This window comes from Pyrgilauda ruficollis, unplaced genomic scaffold (assembly GCF_017590135.1).
Source record: "Pyrgilauda ruficollis isolate IOZ18807 unplaced genomic scaffold, ASM1759013v1 scaffold124, whole genome shotgun sequence".
NCBI lineage: Eukaryota > Metazoa > Chordata > Aves > Passeriformes > Passeridae > Pyrgilauda > Pyrgilauda ruficollis.
Genome location: NW_024510766.1, coordinates 265316 through 283985, shown reverse-complemented (window position 1 = coordinate 283985; position 18670 = coordinate 265316). Strand labels below are relative to the sequence as shown.

Sequence of the window (18670 nt, the reverse complement as noted above, 5' to 3'; positions counted from 1 at the left end):
CTGGGCTGGGCCGGGCTCGGGCCGTTCCTGGCGGCAGCGGCGCGTGCGCGCGGCCAGGGGCGGGGCGCCGCGCCCCCTCAGCCGGGAGCCGCCATGTCCGTGGCGTTCGTGCCCGAGCGGGTGCGCGGGACGGCGGAGGTGAACCAGGACACGCTGCAGCGGGTGAGCGAAACTGGGCTGGGACGGAGCCGGGACTGGGCCGAGACTGAGCCGGACGGTGACGCAGGCCCTTGGGGCAGAGCTGGCCGGGGCGGGGCGGAGGCCGGGGCGGGCGGTGACGGTGCTCTGTGCCGTAGCTGCTGGAGGAGAACGACCAGCTGATCCGGTGCATCGTGGAGTACCAGAACAAGGGCCGCGCCACCGACTGCGTGCAGTAAGTGACCGACGTGGGCGGGCAGGGCGGAGCGCTGGGGGCCCAGGTGTCGCTAACGGGAGTGAAACGCGGCTCGCGCTCCTAGAGCTTTCCTGCCGCTACGAGGAAAATGCGTCTGGGCTTACGAAGGGGTTTCCCCAGAATAATTGTTAGAGATGTATATTGGTCGGGGTGTTTGCTCAGTGTTCCCTTGACGCCCGCTCTGCCCTCCCTGCCCGAGCGTGGCGCACCGAGCGGTGTCGCAAGCAGACGGCGGCTCTGCCGCCCCAGCACCCGCGGGGAGCGCTGCAGCTGCTCCGACCAGCCCGGCAGGCAGCTCTGGCCTCCCCCGCTCCGCTGCCGTTCTGCGGCTTTCAGGGCTGCGAGCTTGATGTCCTGCTTCCCATCGAAGTTGGGTAGTAGCACATGCTCGGCTACCGAGTGCAGCTCAGTACGTCGTACCGGGCTTCAGCATAAGAACACTAAGTTTCCCCTGATTTATTATTCTAGTTTTCTTTCTTTTTCCCTTACTGCAAATACTGATCAGCGTACATGAGTGCAAGTATGGGTAGTTGTCTAGAAAAGAACGTCTCCCAGATCCTGTGTTTCCTCCTCTCATAGGTACCAGCATATCCTGCACAGGAACCTCATTTATTTAGCTACAATTGCTGATGCCACTCCGCCCAGGATGCAGAAGCCTGTAGACTGACGGCAATACCTGGATGTGAGCACTGCTGCTTTCAGAGGCTGTAGAAATAGTTTATAGAGTCGCACTTTGAAAACCAAGAAGGTGTGGGTTTGAAAAAAGCAGGTAAAAAGTAATCTGTACGTCTGTGTTTAAAATGTGAATGTAGTTTTCAGTGTAGTATTAGGCCAGCTTTTCCTGTTACTGTAACTAACACAGCTTAAGAATTATAATTATCACATTCCGTTTTCCCTCTGAAAAACTCAATTCAGTGTACTTCTGGGAATAGCCTGGCTCTCAAGACAGCACTATAGGAAGCAGAGCCCATTTCATGAGTATGGCTCTATAATAACAAGGTAAATGTTACTCTAAGTGAATCCTACCTCCAACATAACAAAGTTGGGCATGTGTTCCATCTATAAAAGCAGTTGACTCTTGTATCCTGTATCAGAACAACTGTGCTAAATAAACTAAAGGTGTTCTTTGCAAGTTGTAGTATATTCTGAATTAATATAATACATTAACAAAAGAGCTGCTCCGTGCTTTAGTCAAACAGAAACGTTAACTTTCCTAGGACTGGTGGGATTGCCACACTACTCAGCAATTATGTGTAAGGGAGAAACCCCAAACTATTATTTTAGAAGCTTTTGCCCAAGTTTATTAAGGCTTTTTCTCTGTGCTTGAAATGCTCTGTAAACAAGTCAATTTCTGCATAATCAAAATGGGTTCAGGTGCTTCCTGGGTACTGTCAGCACTGCTGGCCAGCTGCATGCATGTGTGCTCCTATCCAGTAAGGAAGAAAGCAGCTTTGCACACCCTGCACACGGCATTCCAATACCACAATTAACACATACTAACCTAATAGCCTTGATCACAGCAGGGAGGGGGACAGAGTTTACTTTTTACTTACTACCATCAAAGTTATTGACTCTGATTCCTAAAAATTCAAGTAATGTGATTCTGGCAATGTTTACCTGCACTACTGCTTCAAAGACCCTGTTGAGGCATCGTCTGTACCACATTCTTCTGTGACATCACTTGAGAAAGCAGCTTTAAAGATTGGACTGTGCATAAAGTTCATTTTTATATGATAGAGTCAGTAAGTAGGCAGTTGACAATTTTCAAACTGTTAAATAATCCCATGTTAATGTAATAAGATCTTTGTTTACAAACCGAAGTTACAGTTTAAGGTGCTGCTCATTTTCAGCAAGGTGCATATTTTAAACAGGTATGACCTATTAAATGTATATCTTTAATAAAGCAAATAGTTTACTTTTACAGAAGCTTTAAAATACAAACTGTACAGTTCCAGTTCAGAAGCGTTAGCTATTCACAAGAAGCACTGCAATAAGGGTAAGTTAACTAAGCACCAAACCCTTGCACTTGGCAGTGTAAGTGAAGTTTAAGGGCAAGACTCATTTGCCAAGTGCAACAATTCTTAAAATTACCAGTGTTCAGAACAATCAGAAGCAAAGGACAGAGTAGCACCCACGTGGTCAAAATGCAGACAAACTTTCTTTGTGTTCACGATTCACTTATGTAGGTCCAGAAACTTGCCAGCATTTGTAATTATGAATAAACTGCAAAAACTATAGCAATCATTTTGGCACTTGTTAGAAAAAAAGTTCAAAATTAAGTTTTCATTAACTTCCATTTTGGTCTTAGTATGAATAACCAAGTAAGTACAACCAAATTTGGGGTTTAATATTAGATCTAAACAACAAGATTTAGGAAACTCGAAACCATTCATGAAGTTAAATAACCACTAACATTTTCAGTGGAAGGTTTTCAAAATTATAGTAGTACAGACCATTAACAATTTACAGACAGAAGCCACACTGATTGTGCAAAGCACATTACTGTAAAAAGTCTATGTACAGCAAACAAATCTTTGTAAACATGGTAAGTATGAAGTTTCAGAAAACATGGTGACAATATCATAAATACAGGCAACATTGGCATCCTCAAACAGCACAAAAGGTAACAATCTGGGCCTGCAAATAGAGCCCGTCACCATACAAACAAAAAAGGTGGATGGGTTTTAAATACCCAAATGTTTAATAGTTTTAGTGTTGTGTATACTTTTTATTTATATATATATATATATATATAATGTATTTGTTTTTTGGTATCTTTAGATATAGATGTACTTAGTTTGTAAAACCAAAACCAAAAAATGTGCTTTATCTTCATTGAAAAAATTATGTAGTTAGAACTAATAACCCATTTTACTAGTAGTTAACATATTAGAATGATATGACTTAAGAAAAATACAAAAATAAGATTAATACTGTCAAAACTCTTATACCAGAAAATATTGTGGTTTTTAGACTCTTTCAAAGATGAAATATGAAAATTTAAATAAGCTCTAACTATATAAAGAATCTTCTGTAATCTCAATTCATATACAGTGGGATAGGTATACATATATTTACCATTGTTCTTGAATTTGTAAGCACCAGTCACTCGCCCCCATCCACTTTGGTTGGAAGATTATTCCTAATTCCACAGGTTCACTTAATGGCACATATTGACTGCAAATAATTACTTTATCCTTTTAAAAAAAATAATGTTCTTTTAACTAACTGCTACCCCACATTTCAGTTTTAGTATCTTTTGAGCCAGCTCACAATTTTCAGTCAACCATAGCATCTGAAATAAGACTTTAAATAAATGCAAGTAGTCTCTTAGGCTTTGCTTTCGCACACTGCGGGAGCACCGTGTGGATAATGCCTTTGGCCAAATGCAGCCACAGGACATGGTTTGTGTGAGAACCAGGGTCCCACTGTCCACACAGGTGCCATCTATGTCAAGCAGCTCAAGTAATGTTGACGACACAAGGCTGAGTGGTTCTGCTGATCTTCACCTACAGTAAAGAAACTGCCACAAAACTCAGTTTTGCAACTGTTTCTGCAGCAGTTCCCAAATGAACTCACTTGTGTAGCACAGGAAAAGCTGCTGTTGCACTTCATTTTAAAAAAGCTGCCCACAGGCTGTAATGGAGAATACAAAGGTTCTACAGCTTGTCCTTTATAAATTTAAACACAAACAGTGTTGAGCAAAGTGACCACTATATATTTGCTTCAACATATTCAATGTGTTTCAGTAAGATGTTTTAACTATAAATCTATATGAAAAATAGCTATAAAATACAGTGTTTCTTGTATGGTAGTCCTTCAGCAGTTGTTTTTAGAAAAAAAAATGTCTTGAAAGTAAAGGCAATTACACATTTTTAAAAGCATTTCTGCATCACAGTTTTGGGCTGTTTCACGTACACCAAACATATTGGCCATATTTGCTCAGCACTGTAACTCAGAATCCAAGAGTTTGTCTATCTCACCCAAACCCCCTCAATCCCACACCAAGAGAGAAACAGGATATAGCCAACACAGCACTGTGAATCAAAGTAATGTAATTTTCATTTGGCCCTGTGCTGCATTTTCCAGTACGAAAAGCAGTTAGTACTGGTGCAGGTACGATGGTCTGCGTTCGTGCTTTACTGGGAAAGATTTAAAGCCCTTGTTCATCTGTTTGTGCTGGGAAGCCTGTTGGGATTGCTGCTGCTGCTGCGCGTAGGCGAAGCTGGAGGAGATGCCGGCTGCCGGGGCGCAGTCGCTGGCCCACATGGGCGACTGGAGCATCTGCATGGTGTCACTCCACTGGCTCACGGGGCTGCTCATGGGGTACAGGGACGTGCTCTGGCTGGGCAGCGTGCTCGGCACAGAGGATGTGTGCTGCCACGGGGCCTTGGGAGGCCAGGTTTTGGTCTTGTTATCCTGAGAAAACAAAATCAGTTGGAGGTACTTTGGTTTAACAACAGAACGCTGCTTTTTTAAGACAATGCTTAACATGTCACCTTATCACTTCCTTGAGATATTTTCACAAGATTAGTTTATATTTGAAAGCCAAACTGATGCATACATCTAGCACTCTCAATTCTTAAAATATCTGCCTGTTAAAAAACATTTACTTTAGCTTGACACACAGTGGCCTCACTGAAAGGGAAAAAGGTAAATGACTTCCAATTTCAATATATTAAGCTTAGTGACTGACAAAAGCACCTCCTGCTACTTGAGTGCAGATGGTTTAGGTTTTCACTGAAGTATGCAGTCTGGAGATACAGATGCTTTTCCAGTTGACTGCCTCATGCAGACCCACCCCCAGATGCCAGCAGGAGAAGGGACTAAGCAAAGCCACGCTGAGCTCACCTGACTGCGGTCATCTGCTGCAGAGAGAAGTGGAGGCGATGGCAGCGTGCTGGGTTCCTGTTCACCACTGCTGTGTTTTCTGCTCAGAAAAAGAGAGACTTTTACTTTTTGGTTTTAAATGAGTCACCCTCATTAATTTGTCACTGGCACAGATCAGTTTTCAGTGGATGTGTTTTCAGAAACATTTGGTTTCATGTACTTTTTGTTCAGTACAGGTAAAAGCAACAATACAGAAACTGTCAGGGACATGACAATGCAGTAGTTCTTGGAGCTACAGTTACAACATTTTTGTAGAGGTGAAAGGAAGCTGAGATAGACTTTTGCCCACTTTCAAGAAATCTGCTAGAAATTGTGTTTTTTCTTCTGTTACCTGCTCTTGTGGCTAGGTTTCTTTTGGTTTTTTTAAGTATCTTTTCTGAAATAACCTTACAGATAAGACAAAAGACCTGTTGAGGAAGTGAAACATCTGCTGAAGCACAGTAATTTTAATGACAAAAAATGTTCTACCTTTAGTTTAATTTGTGACCTGACACCTAGTTATTAAATATAAGCCCTTGACCACATGTGCACTCTGGAAGACTTTTTTTTTCCTTGGGTTTTTTGGTCTTTTTTGTTTGGTTGGTTTGCCTTTTTTATTTGTTTGTTTTGGGGTTTTTGTTTTGGTTTTTCGTTTTGGTTGGTTGGTAGGTTTTTTTAGGAGGAGCGATTAAGGGCATGGGTTTAGATTAAAGCAGAGTCTTTTATTTCATCCTTTTTGTAAAAAACCCCAGTCAGCATGCTCCAATCAGGCTCCCATAGGTAAGCAGCCCTTTGCAGGTCACCTTTAGCACACTCAACCCTTCCACATCCTCCTACAGCCCAGCTTTAGCTCTGGTATGTTGTCAGGCCCTGACCTACAAAACACTTCTTCTTCAAGTAACAGGAGACAGTAGTACTGTTGCTTCAGCTGAGGTTTTGGTCAATTAAGCACTCTCTTTGGAAACTTTCTTCTGCTCTTTAGAGCACTACATAAACCACAGGCTTTTCTTGCTCCATGATCAGTCTCCAGCTATCTACTGGCTTGGCATGTTGAGTCACCCTTATGAGTTTGTTTTCCTTCCCTGCTGCTTTTTTTTTTTTTTAAATACAAGTAATTACTACTTTTTCTGTGACTGTTTATGAGATGGCTCTTTGCCATAAATTTCAGTTTAATATTCATTGAAGCTCAATTTTTGTTCCCTCCCTATGAAGTACTGGCTAAGTGTAAAGATTCAGAAAGTAGTTACTCTTACTCCTTTCTGATAATGCACACAAAAATAGCTATCCAGGTAGAATCTGTGAGAAACTGACACTGACTGCTTTTTAATTCACTAAAAAGACAGACAATCTTGTATCTATGTATTGACTCCAAATTACTCTGTGACTGTAAACAAATATTTGGCCACTTATTTCAATTTTAGAAAAGATTGAAAAATAGTTTGAGAGAACAATTCCAGATTGGAATTGGGTTGGTATTCATGCTTCATGTTGTGCCTTTTGTTACTATTGTTCTGACTATCCTCTGCTGTGCAATCACTGAGGTTCCAAAGACACCGAGCCTCCAGCCCTTTAGAAAAGCAGAACTGCTGTAATTCACACTACTGATAGAAGTGGACTGTTTGTAGCTGAAAATCCTGGCTTAGTTTTCCATTACTGAAATTATTTACAAAGACAGTTTGGCCTCCTCTTCCTACTGTGAGAAACAGAGGACTAAGCAGAGTGTATTTCCCACTCCCAGAACAGCAGCAGCCAAGGTGAGAAGTGCACACCAGGTTAGCAGCAGCTTCTCCCCAGTGCCACGGGCTGCAGCTGAGGCCAGCAAAGGCACCCAAAGGCACGGCCCAGCTGCAGCCAGGCGCTCTGCATAACCAGCAAGGATCTCGTAAAGCCCCAGGAAATGGCATCCAAAGGAGACTCATGGAAGAGAGAAAGCATCAGATCTTTCCTAGACACAGTGACCCTCAGTGAACAGCTGGCTGTTGCACTGTGCTGGCTTGTGCAAGGAGAAAGCTGCTAACACAACTCACTTGAGGAATCCCCCGGTCCACATCACCAGTGTAGTACACAAACTCATGTTTCTGGAGACCTGTCTCATTGGCAGGAATTCCCTTTGTCTAGCTACACAAATGAAATGACATATAAACAAAAGGAATATTACAAAGTGGTCTACTTCTGTTCATTTTGCTCACCTCCTCTGCTTTACAGCAGCAACAAGGTCTGGCCCTGAGAACATGGAGAACAAACTGTCTCCGTTAGCTGAGGAGGTCTCATCACTTGAGCTGGCAGAGTCTCCTTGAGTACCAGACCAGCTGTTTGTCACATCACTGCAAGACAGAAAGTTGTATTAGTCCTTGTACTTACAGTGCCTGGTCCAGACTGTGTGCCACAGTTGTGCTGGATCTTTGTCACAGGTGATACCTCAGAGCACATCATTTCAGCTGGTAAAATGTGCCAGTAATACAGGTACTTTCACTAGTTCTGAGTGGTCACATTAACTGCTCTGTCTGTTACAGCCTGTTTATATATATTTAACTACAATAATTATACCAATTAGAAGCACCTTTCCTGTTCAGGAAGGAGAAACAAGTGATGCTTGGGTTTGGAATCACTAAGTACTTGACTTTTTCACTGCAAAACTGAGCTAGAACACATATCCATCCTACTGGTTTTACACTAGAGACTCACTGCTCTTACATTATGGACAAATGGACAGAGAATCTTGAAACACTTCTTGTGTAGTAAATAATTACGATTTGGAAGATATTAAAAACTACAAATGTACCTGCTGTGAGGTACCTGCCTTTTAGTAGCAGGATTAAGTGGCTAAAATCTGGAAAACCGAATTCAGTCAAGCACCGCAACTTTGAAAGCATCACTTTTCATCAAAACTGTTTAAAGCTGTTTTCAAAATACTCAGACAAAACTCTCCTGAATACATATGGGCTATAGATTCCTTATTTCCTCTGTTGGAGTCACAGTCAGTATCCATGCCACTCTGAGGATGACACCAAGCATGTCAGTCCTTGGGATCAGCAAAGCAGGCAAGGTCACATTGCGCACTCTTAACAGTGAAGTGCAGCTTTCACAGATGCAGCAGCAACTGAAAAAACACTCAGTATTCCCACACTGTGCCAAGTCTGGGTGCTAAATGAAGTTCTACAATAAAAACATCCAGCCTGTCCAGTCTCTTACCCCTCTGTGAAATACTCTGGAAAGGGCCAGGTTTTATGAGGATCATCAGGAAGAGGCCAGTTGCCACGCGTGGTGCTTGGACGACGGACGTGCTGTGCTTGCCTCTTCTGTTGCATAGCCTGGTTCACCCCAGCAACATAGCGAGCAAACTCTGGATCAGAGCCAACTGAATGAAAGAAACCAACAAGTCCATTGCTGCACTTTCAGTGCTTTAGGTGTGACCATACCCCACAACACAGTAATTCCCTCCCTGATGATAAATGGCAGCCAGCAGTGGATAGGTCTTCATGGAGCAGTGAAGAACACTGAACAGGAAATGTTTTACAAAGATGAGATACACAGCATCCACAGTAGATAATAATTATCACATGGAAGTACACCTGCCCCTTGCATTCCATCAGGGAAACTGTGTTTGTACTACAATCATGGCTATGCTGAAAGGTCCAACATCAGCAGACACTGATGAAATGGACACTGTACATTTATCCACACGTGAAAAAGAGCAGAACAGTTACTGTAGTTGATACCAGAGTGCAACATGGTTTCCAGCTACGTTGTGATCCTGCCTGGATCACACTAGAACACAGAGGGCCAAAACTGCCTCCTTCCTATAGTGATGAGACAATTCTGAAAACATTCTGATTCTGACTACAAAATATTTCAGAATAAGAATTATATTTACAGAAAAAATCAGTAATTTAAAAATTCTTCCATTCTCAACATGCTTTTTGTGTCCCAAGCATCCAATAAGGAATAAGCATGGTCTTGAGCAGACACAGCAAAAGCCTTAATCCAGAAGTGTTTCAAATGCTCCATTGATCAGAGCAAGCAATTGCTGTATTCAAAAGACTGCTGATAATGAGTCACTAACTGTTTCCACAGCTTCTCTTTCTTTTGCCTTTTTTTCCTCATTGAGAAAAAACTTGGCAATCTGACTGGATTTATGGAAAATGTCTAGACTACATGCACAGTAATTGCAGTGGGAAGTACTGAGCTGCTGGCTTGCCAGTGTCAGCTGGAGATTGAGTGAAGACTGAAGAACATCCAACAATAATGCACAGCTCACAAAGCAGAAATCTCTTCCATCTGACAGCTCCCTGCATTCAGTACTGCATTTGGAAGATATGTTTCCTTGTTCTCATTAGACACATCCAGAACAGAAATCTCTTCCATCTGACAGCTCCCTGCATTCAGTACTGCATTTGGAAGATGTTTCCTTGTTCTCATTAGACATATCCAGACAAGACCTTCACAGTGTTTTGCTGAATGCAAATTAAAAAGACAGTGAAGAAAACTGTTTCTCTGGCTCCTTTATTAAGCGAGGGCTATCTGAGAGCTATCCAGGAACAAAACATCCCCACTTATGCTTGTTCTCCCTCTGAAATATCTTCACATCTATTTAAGATGAGGCTGGAAGACAGTTCCTCACATCTAAGAATAGATTCTGAAGGACATCCAGGCTTTTTACTTGTGGACAGCATAAAGTTCTAAAGTGCTGGTAATATTCAGAATAGAAGCTTGTGTTAATTTTTACCTCACTGAAAACATCAGGTGAACAGGTTTTTATCAGATAGTTTTTTACTCCAAAGGACTGGAGTTACCAACATTCCTTCTATTAGTTCTTATTGCAACATTCCTTCATCAGGTTAGTGATGACTGAAGTGCTACAAAATACATTTCTGGGACTAGTTAGGCCTTCAACATGAAAAGCCATACTTTTCAATTTTCTAAATTCTTCATCAGCAGTTTTGCATCTGAAGAGAGACATCATTTTCAGACTCTAAAAGTACTTATCAAAAAAGCAATGTGGTTTGTTTCAAATGACAAATGTACAGTCCTAGGAAACCCCGGAAATGAAAAACACTTCTCTGGTTTACAGCTTTTTGTATGACACTAAAGCTTAAAATGCAGATTTCTACACCACAGCTCAACCTGGCAAGTTCTATGAAGAAAAGCTCTTTCTAGAGGAAAAGTATTTAGTTGGAAGGATTTTTGTTTGGTTTTGGCTTTTTGAACGCCAGATCTGTGAAAAATACTGTTTACTTATCACTACAAGTGCAGAAGTGTGTATCTTAATCCACTGAGCACCATTTATGGACCTTGAGTAAGTCACCTTTTCCAAGTACCACTTTCTACATCCTTGACATTCATCAAATGGAACAAAACAAGTAGTTTTTTGAACAGCAAAAGGAAAATACTACAGAAATAGAATGGATTCAAAATGCTGAGAATGTCAGTCCTTTGCATACCTGCTTTCTTTTCCCCGCACACACATGGACTTAGTGCTTGCTGAGAGTAATTTTGTCCTTCCTTAGAGGCTGTGATAATCCTTAAGTCTATACCCTAAGTATGTTTAACTAAGATGATGCTAATTCAGACTTATTAAGACAGTTATTAAGCAACAGCGTAACTATGGTGGCTATTTTTGCCATAGAAACTCCACTAATTAATCAACTAAGTTGACAAAAGAACTATCATAATTATGAGTCAAAGGAGCTGGTTTGAGACGCCTACACATTCCAAACACAGACAGTGCAAATGAGCACGGGAAACTGAGCCCTCTTTGATAGAAGGTTTCCCTGTTCTCTGCTCCTCCCTCCAGGCAGTTGCCATAAATGCACACTACAACATTCCTGCAGCTGTGCTCCAGGCCAACAGAAGTTACATTTACAAGGTAGCAGCTGTGTAAGTTGTTCTTAATACTACCATTAGAATCACACAATCACAGAATATTCTGAGTTGGAAGAGACCCACAAGGATCATCAAGTCCAGCTCTCAAGCCAATGATCCACATGGGAATTCATCTCCTCTTAAATTCCACAGTCAATTTCTTGGTCTGTAGATACTTGTTGATGACTCTAACATTTTATCTCAATTCATCTATATTTACAATCTATTGGTGGTCCAAACATATGTGGCAAATCTCATGGCACTTGCTCTTTAGTCTCTAATCCTTTGACATCCAAACTTTTAATTGCAGAACCAGCTGTGGAACAGGAACCAGTATGACTCCCAGGGAATTGAGGAGCATAGGAGGGAAAATGTGGGGATATGGGGAAGATGCAACCCAGCTGTATCTCCAGGTTACAAGACTGCTGAAGAGCAGGAAGAATAATTTTGAGGAGAGGGAACACACCTGATCTCAAGAGTTTGATTTTGAACAATTATACAAACTAAGTATAGGAGGAACATCATTTGTAAGTATCTTTTCAGTACTCTGCTGAGCTCCATCAAGGAAAGGTCAGACTACTACAACTGAGACAAGAAACAAGGAATTGGTTCCCGTGCTTGCTTATTAATGAGAGTTTTAAGATCACCTTCCGCTACAAAAGCAAATAAGCACACACACAAATCCCTGCTTGCACTGGTCAGCACCCTTACATCCGGTGGACAGCACGGGGAAATGACACTTATTGCCAGCCATATTTCACAGTATTCTTTTAAAAAGGACCCTTAAAAAAAAGCATAATAAAGGAAAAGACACACACCTGCAGGGTCAAAAGGCAGGATTTCTCCCAACATCCCAAACACTCCATCAGTTTGGTCACGATTTGGCCATGTGTTGTTTCTAGGTCCTTGTGGTTTCTGTCCTAACATCTCTGCCATCACATTGTCCATATAGCTGCTCACAAGACCCAAGCTGTACAAATCAGAGCTCAAATCTGAAAAACCAGGATTGTTCCACTGATTTATATGAGACAATCCAGCTCCAACAGCCGGAGCTTGCTGCTGTGAAGAATTACTGAGCCATTTGGCAGGTACACGTTGCTGTGGTCCAATAGGTTGAAGCAAGTGTTGGTAATACTGCATTTGCTGCTGCTGCTTTTGGGACTGCTGCTGGGACAAGCCTTGCTGAGGAGGATGCAGTGGGGTGTGAGACACAGACTGCGGCTGCTGTTGAACTGCTCCTGACTTTTGTTCTGCTGCTGTAGAGGATGCAACAGAGTTCCTTCTTTTCACCATCGGAGAAGTCTGCTGGGATTTGCCCATGTTAAAACCAGACAAGAAATCTATAACATCCTGCATTTCTTGGTCAGTTGGTAAATTCATACCTTTGTCATCCTTGCCATCATCTGGTTTGAAGAAGCTGTCCCTTCTTTCCACTAGAAAGCCATTGACGAGCTGGTTGGTTGTGCTCTGCACTGGCTGCAGGGCATCTGCGCTCCGAGGGAAGTTACCAATGTTCAGGATGTTCTGCAACCGTGCATCCATGTTAGTGGGCATTTTAGCTTTCTCCTCTGAGCTGGAACTTATGAAGACATTTTTGGAAGGTGTATTGGGGATTGAGTAACTTCCTGTGTTACCTGTACTAGTGCAGGAAGTTTTTTTTGTAAACCGTGAAGTCAGTTTTGAGAATGTCTTTTGCAGACCCCCTGAAGATTTGCTTCCATTCCCCGATGGCATGTCAACTTGGCTCCCAAATTCTGAGATTTCACGCTGTAACTGGATCTGAATACAAGGCAAAGCTTGCTCCCTGCATCAGCAAAAAAACATGTATATCAAACCACCTAATACATAACTGAGTTTGTACTTCAAGGGAAAAACGTGTATTTCAATAATAGCTCAAGAAAGAAACAACACCAAAGACTGCCAAGTCCACCAGCTACTTCTTATAAATAAAGCAAATGACTCCTCATATTTGCAATACTTTCCACTTCTTAAATTTTAGTTGTGCTTCAAGACCTAAATGGAGACCAATTTAATATAAATCAAGTATTTTGGTAAGAGAGAAACAAATACTTTTTAACCCTTGTTTAAAACAAGCCAGCAGCATATCCAGTCTCCTGTATCTCTGGATGTACCCAGAAGGTATCTGTGGGGATTAACAGTGTCTCACTCTCAGACTGACTCTTGTTTTCCCCTTCTGATGAGCTGGCACTATCAAATCCCTCAGCACAGACTATTCAACAACGAAAGCTTAGTTTGAACTAGAAAAGAGATGTACCTTCCTTCCTTCCACCTGTGTATATCAAACACAGCAGTATAGAGCACATCTACCAGCCCCAAAGTCTTCTCCGGATCCAGACTCCTCTGCAGCAAAGACATTGTTGCTGGATCTTCTTTCAGACACCTGTCATCATTAAGTTTAAATTAGAAATCAAAATGCTCCTTTTTTACATTAAACAATTCTACCATCTCAGTCAGAATACAGAAGGCCAATTGCTGCACTCCTGCAGAATGACCTGGGAATGCTAGGGGCTCCTGGGCCGCAGCCCGAGCTCTGCCTGCTGTGGAACAGAGCTAACCAAACTGCGAGGTTCAGCAGCACAGTGTACTGAACTCATCACTGACAAGAGCTCTTTAGAGCAGGCACAGCTCAGCACAGCAACGAACACCGAACACTCAACACCCCTTTCTGGAACAGGGCAAGAGCGTGACACAGCCCAGCCCGTGCCGGGAGCCCGAGCCCGGCAGGCCCCGCGCGGAGGCGGTTCCGCGCACCCAGCGGCGCGGGGCGGCCGCGCCTGAGCGGCACCGGCGGCTCGGGACGCGCTCCTGCGCTACCGCCGAGCGCCAGCAGGCGGCGCTGCCCCCGGCAGCGACCCACGGGCATCCCGGGGCACCGCGACACCAACACACAGACAGACACACAGACACACACTCCTTCCTTCTTCCCCTGCCCCCGGGACACTCCTTCCTTCCTTCCGCCGGGAAACAACACCGGGACACACACCATACATGCATACATTCCTTCCTTTCCTCCCCGCCTCCCCTCCCCCGGGACACAGCAGCGGGGCTCTCCTCCCTCCAGGCGTGCCAGCAGCACCATTAGGAATAGGCTGCCTCTGTAAGCAGTCCAGTGAATCAAATGTGTTGTACTGAAATTCCTAACACTGACTCCTTCCCAATTAGAGACAAGCACTGCTTCCTGCTCCCGCTGCTTTGAGCGGGAAGAAGTCCTCACAACCTGCAGATCAACCATTCTTTACTAGGCAGTCACCTAAACTGGCAGGAACAGCATCTCTTGGAGCCCAGAGGTCCGTGGTTGATGACAGCACCTAAAGAACAGCCCAGTGAAAGAGCAAAGGCTCTCACATTAACTCAGCCAATTCTCGGCCTTCCTGAGCTACAGCTGGGACCTGCTGGGATGGACCATAACAGGAGTACTGGCAGATTATTATTTCTGAAACCTTCTCTTTGACCAACAAGCTTTTTCATTTCCTGCAAGTCTCAGTGTCCCTGCACTGCCTCTCTTGCCTTAGGAATGGAGGTGTTCAACCAGTCCAGACAGAGGAACTTAAGGAAGCTTGCCCTAATTGTGCACGTTCTCTCTTCCATTTGTACTGCAACAATTTTCCCCACATACTTCAGTCACAATCTGCAGTACAGTACTTTTATTTACCAAGTTGATGGAACTTGCACCACAATTCTTGATCCTTCTAAACTTATCTGAGGAGCATAGGCTTCTTTATTTTCAATCTGTGCCGTGTCCACAACCACCTAGTAAATAAAATAAAAGGGAAAAAAATTTCAGGAATTAGTTATTTTATCACCCCTGTAATTAAACTCTAACACTCTCTCCTTCCAGTCATGCTACAGGTACAAAAAAAAAAAAACCCAAATAAAACCAAACCAACTAATGAAATCACTGTAAATTTACTTTTAATATAAAATTAGATTAGTACAGAAACCTGTATTTCAAGGACTTAGCTCTTCTCAGTTACATCCTGTAGTAATGCATCACTATGCCACTACCAGCTGCTCTACCCCACTGCTGGTAGTTCTCAGTTCTCAGTATTTTTGAGAAATTTAGCACAGTTACTACTTTAAGAGTTCCCAAACACCTACTCAGCAAAATGTTTTACATAATTTCACTGTAGTGCATGGTATGATATAGACAAGTAATATCCAGCCAGAAGCCCTTCAAAATTCCTAACACAAATCACCCCCTTTTAAGGCTATAAAATTCCACACCAACATTTCTCTACTCCACTTAATGAAACTGCACTATTATTAATTCCTGACTAAATAAAGAGAAGAAAAGTGACAGTTCAGTTTGTTGGATTCTGAGCCACCTCTAAGACGTCATGCAGACAATATGGAAGAGGAAAGTCTTGAAAACCAACCCTGTGTCATGAACCTTTCTTTTTAGACAATGGAAAAGGAATGGATTCACTTCAGCTTCATTTAGCCTTTAATTAGTAAGTTCCATATTTGGTTCATGCTTTCTGTTGTAGTCCAGTCTGTGTGGGTTGGCTTTTTTGATCATTTCCATAATTTCCTATTTTGGTCATGCTGAAACAGCAGCTTTTTGGCAGCAGTCAGCAGTTCTTGCTTCAGTGACTAGCAGATTAGCTGTACCATTTATCCTTGAAATGGCAAAAGTCCTCTGCTATAACTAAGCCTCAAGGGACATTATTGACTTTGTTGCCATCACCTAACCTACATTGGTCCTGCTTCTGTCTGTTACTGGCTATGAAAAAATGTGAAACAAAATGCTGAGTTTCTCTCACTTAAACAAAACCATAAAATAACACTTGAACATAATTATTTCCCACCTTTCAAATATTTTAGCAGAAGGCCTTCTTTTTACTTCAGTTGACTCTAAGCCTTTGCCCAGGTTTATTCAATTTTAAACATGTCTAAGCATGGTGATAAAAGGCCACACCATCATCCACCCCTGAAAATACCTCTCATTTTGTAACAGGACAATTCCAGTAGTTTGGTGTGTGTATATTTTAATTTTATTTAATTTGGTAATCTGCAATTCAGCCCTATTGCAGGGGTAATTTGTAACAGTTAATAACTGTTAACAGATAACTCCTCATAACTGTAATAAGGAGAAATGAATTCAGGAGTGATTGTTCTCAACTCCCAAGAAAAACACAGTCTGCACCTCAGGCCTGAAGTCAGAGGTAAAACTCTGATTTGGGCAGGCCTGTGTCAGGTTCTGGTTGGGGTGCATGGTTGGTGCCCATGGTCCAGGCTTTGTTGGGGTGTTCCTCCCCCAGGACAAACCTTTGTTTCTTCCCTTTGCAAAAAGCTTTACATTTCTCAACATCTGTCAAAGTCAGGATGTCTGGGATTTCAACTTTACTAGGGAATTTAGTGCTCCTGCAATGCATGTTGATGTTTGCTATGGAAAGGTCTGCTAGCACAAAAAAATAATTTTATCTATTAACCTCTTTGCATGAGGCCAATTGGAAGTTTTACTTTGGCTCATCCTCCAAATTCAGCTATTTGAATGTACATCACTTTTATTCAAACATGCAGATTTCATCAGCTGACCCAATCTCAAAATGCAATTCTTATTATACACATGCTAAGGTAAGAACTGAAAATCAGCACTTCAAATTATTTATGTTAAAAAACTACAGCCCAAAATAACCAAGCAAACTAAGTCACAACTCATTGTGCTTTCCCCACTTCATGAGTCGCTTCTTAAAAGGAACAAGGGCACAAGATAGGTTAAAAGCAGTGAGACTGTCAAGTAATGTTTTTTCCAACTGGGCATTTAAGATACAGATCCACACACAATTCTGAATGAATGCAGACAGCCCAGTACCTAAAGCAGTACACCAACGCCTACGTAATGCTGTGCCATGACTCATTTATCTGCCTTCTTCATAAAATAAACTTCAAATAAACACATCCTCCCTCCCCGCCTGGTGGTGCTTAGAGAACAGCTTCCTGTGCCTCAGACGTCCATTGTTCTTGTTTTACAGGTGCTTCCTCTCTCCCTTCCACCCAAAGAACTCTTTAAAAACCCAAATTACAATTTCTTGTCACTGCATGAAGCTACATACAAGCATAACTGGATGTTGTAAAAAAAAGATGGCACACAGTTTATAAAGAAAAACCTCAACCCTCATCCCCTTCTAAACTGTAACAAATCAAAGCGAGAATGAAGGAGAGCAGGCTTGCAGGTCTTCTGTCATGTGCACAGCTCATTATGTGCCTTTGAAGAGTGAAGCCTGCTACTTTCAGAACCTGATGTTCATGCAAAAATCTTTGGAGACATTCAGGATCCAACACAAGTGAAACTCCATAGCTCAGCACTGTCATTTGGGAGAATGTGTAAGCAAGTTTTATGGTGACACTCTCCAAAAGTGATGACAAACCTGAAGAATGTCAGTGCTTCAATTAGCAGCAGGTCTAACTCGTTATGTCTAGACTGGGGGACACCAGATTTCCAGATTCCTGAGTCCAAATGTGCCTCGTGCCACTCCTCAAACCCCCTGGGGCAGGACTTGGGTGTGCACAGCACTGAAACCCCCTGGAAAGGAAATGGTGGAAGGGGCAGCATCCTCCCAGGCACTCCTCATCCAGACACTCAGGAGCCATGAGCTGCTCCTGGGCTACAGCACACTCCCAAAGGGCTGCTGAGAAACTCCTTCCTCCTTGGCCTCATTTCCTGTACCTCACTGCTGACTCCCAGCATCCTACCAACTGTGGCAGCTGAAGACACAATCCTATTTAACCTTATCCTTTTTCCAGTCCTCCTTATATTTATTAGTATTTAATACACATTTTCTTTCGAAACACCTAAGGAGAAATTTGATAAATCCTACTATTCCACAGTTTCTCTGTCCCTGCAAAAACACCACCTTCTTATGGCTCCCGTAAAACTTCTCAGACAAAGCACTGCCCTCCCCTGCCCTTCAACCCCTGCATCTCAGTGAAGCAAGGACTGACAGCAGGGGCCCTGCTGCTGTGACAGTGATGGTCTGCACCTTAGATTTTAGGCTGCCATTATATGAACAGTCAGTTGAATTCCAGTACAATTTCAACCTACTTCTCTAACAGGTATTTACTATTAAGGGACTATCTAAGATCTGATATCTAGTATCAAAGGGATCCCTAAAGTAGAAATATCTGGCCAATTCATCATTTCCAATTTATCATTCAACATTACTGGATAACCTTTTAACAGTACCAAAAGCACATGGTTTAATTTGCTAGGATGGAAGGTCTAGGTCACCTAACCAGCTGTGTGATTTGTCTGAAAAACAGACTTAAAAATATGCAGCTATTTGGGTCCTTTAATCATAAATTCATTACAAAGCCCTCATGGTCCCCCATCATCTTGAACAAGGAATCAGCAATGAGCCAGCAAGAAGCATTTAACTCACTGTAGGTTAAAGACAATTCAAAGAATACTTGAAAAAGTCATCATAGGTTACAGTGTACCTTTATCCTTGCATTTCCTTCCTATGCTGAAGGTGCAGCCTTTTCCCCTACTCACAGTAGTCCAAAAAACCTACATGTCATGCA

General features: G+C 42.5%; 2 protein-coding genes across 5 annotated transcripts in view; one reads left to right on the top strand and one right to left on the bottom strand.

Annotated features, from left to right (window-relative positions):
• The first annotated feature begins 7 nt into the window (after positions 1 to 7).
• Positions 8 to 9609, top strand: SS18L2 (SS18 like 2). 2 transcript variants are annotated; one of them, XR_005957110.1, is made up of 4 exons: positions 8 to 162; positions 297 to 373; positions 974 to 1163; positions 9338 to 9609. XR_005957110.1 is itself a non-coding variant. In XM_041490566.1 (3 exons), exons 1-3 carry the CDS (start codon positions 94 to 96, stop codon positions 1059 to 1061), a joined length of 234 nt encoding a protein of 77 aa, XP_041346500.1. In that variant the 5' UTR covers positions 8 to 93; the 3' UTR covers positions 1062 to 1526. The 2 variants fall into 2 exon arrangements, 1 of the variants encoding a protein (XP_041346500.1); XM_041490566.1 differs by lacking the exon at positions 9338 to 9609 and having other exon boundaries at positions 974 to 1526.
• GARRE1 (granule associated Rac and RHOG effector 1) overlaps positions 2271 to 18670 on the bottom strand; it is a 59054-nt gene continuing 42654 nt past the window's right edge. For all 3 annotated transcript variants that reach the window (XM_041490557.1, XM_041490559.1, XM_041490558.1), the window contains 7 exons: positions 14799 to 14896; positions 13401 to 13526; positions 11944 to 12929; positions 8456 to 8621; positions 7453 to 7587; positions 5246 to 5324; positions 2271 to 4813 (listed from right to left, as the gene is read on the bottom strand). In XM_041490557.1, coding sequence (XP_041346491.1) covers positions 4496 to 4813; positions 5246 to 5324; positions 7453 to 7587; positions 8456 to 8621; positions 11944 to 12929; positions 13401 to 13526; positions 14799 to 14896 — 1908 coding nt within the window. In that variant the 3' untranslated portion in view covers positions 2271 to 4495. The remainder of the gene's footprint in view (positions 4814 to 5245; positions 5325 to 7452; positions 7588 to 8455; positions 8622 to 11943; positions 12930 to 13400; positions 13527 to 14798; positions 14897 to 18670) is intronic.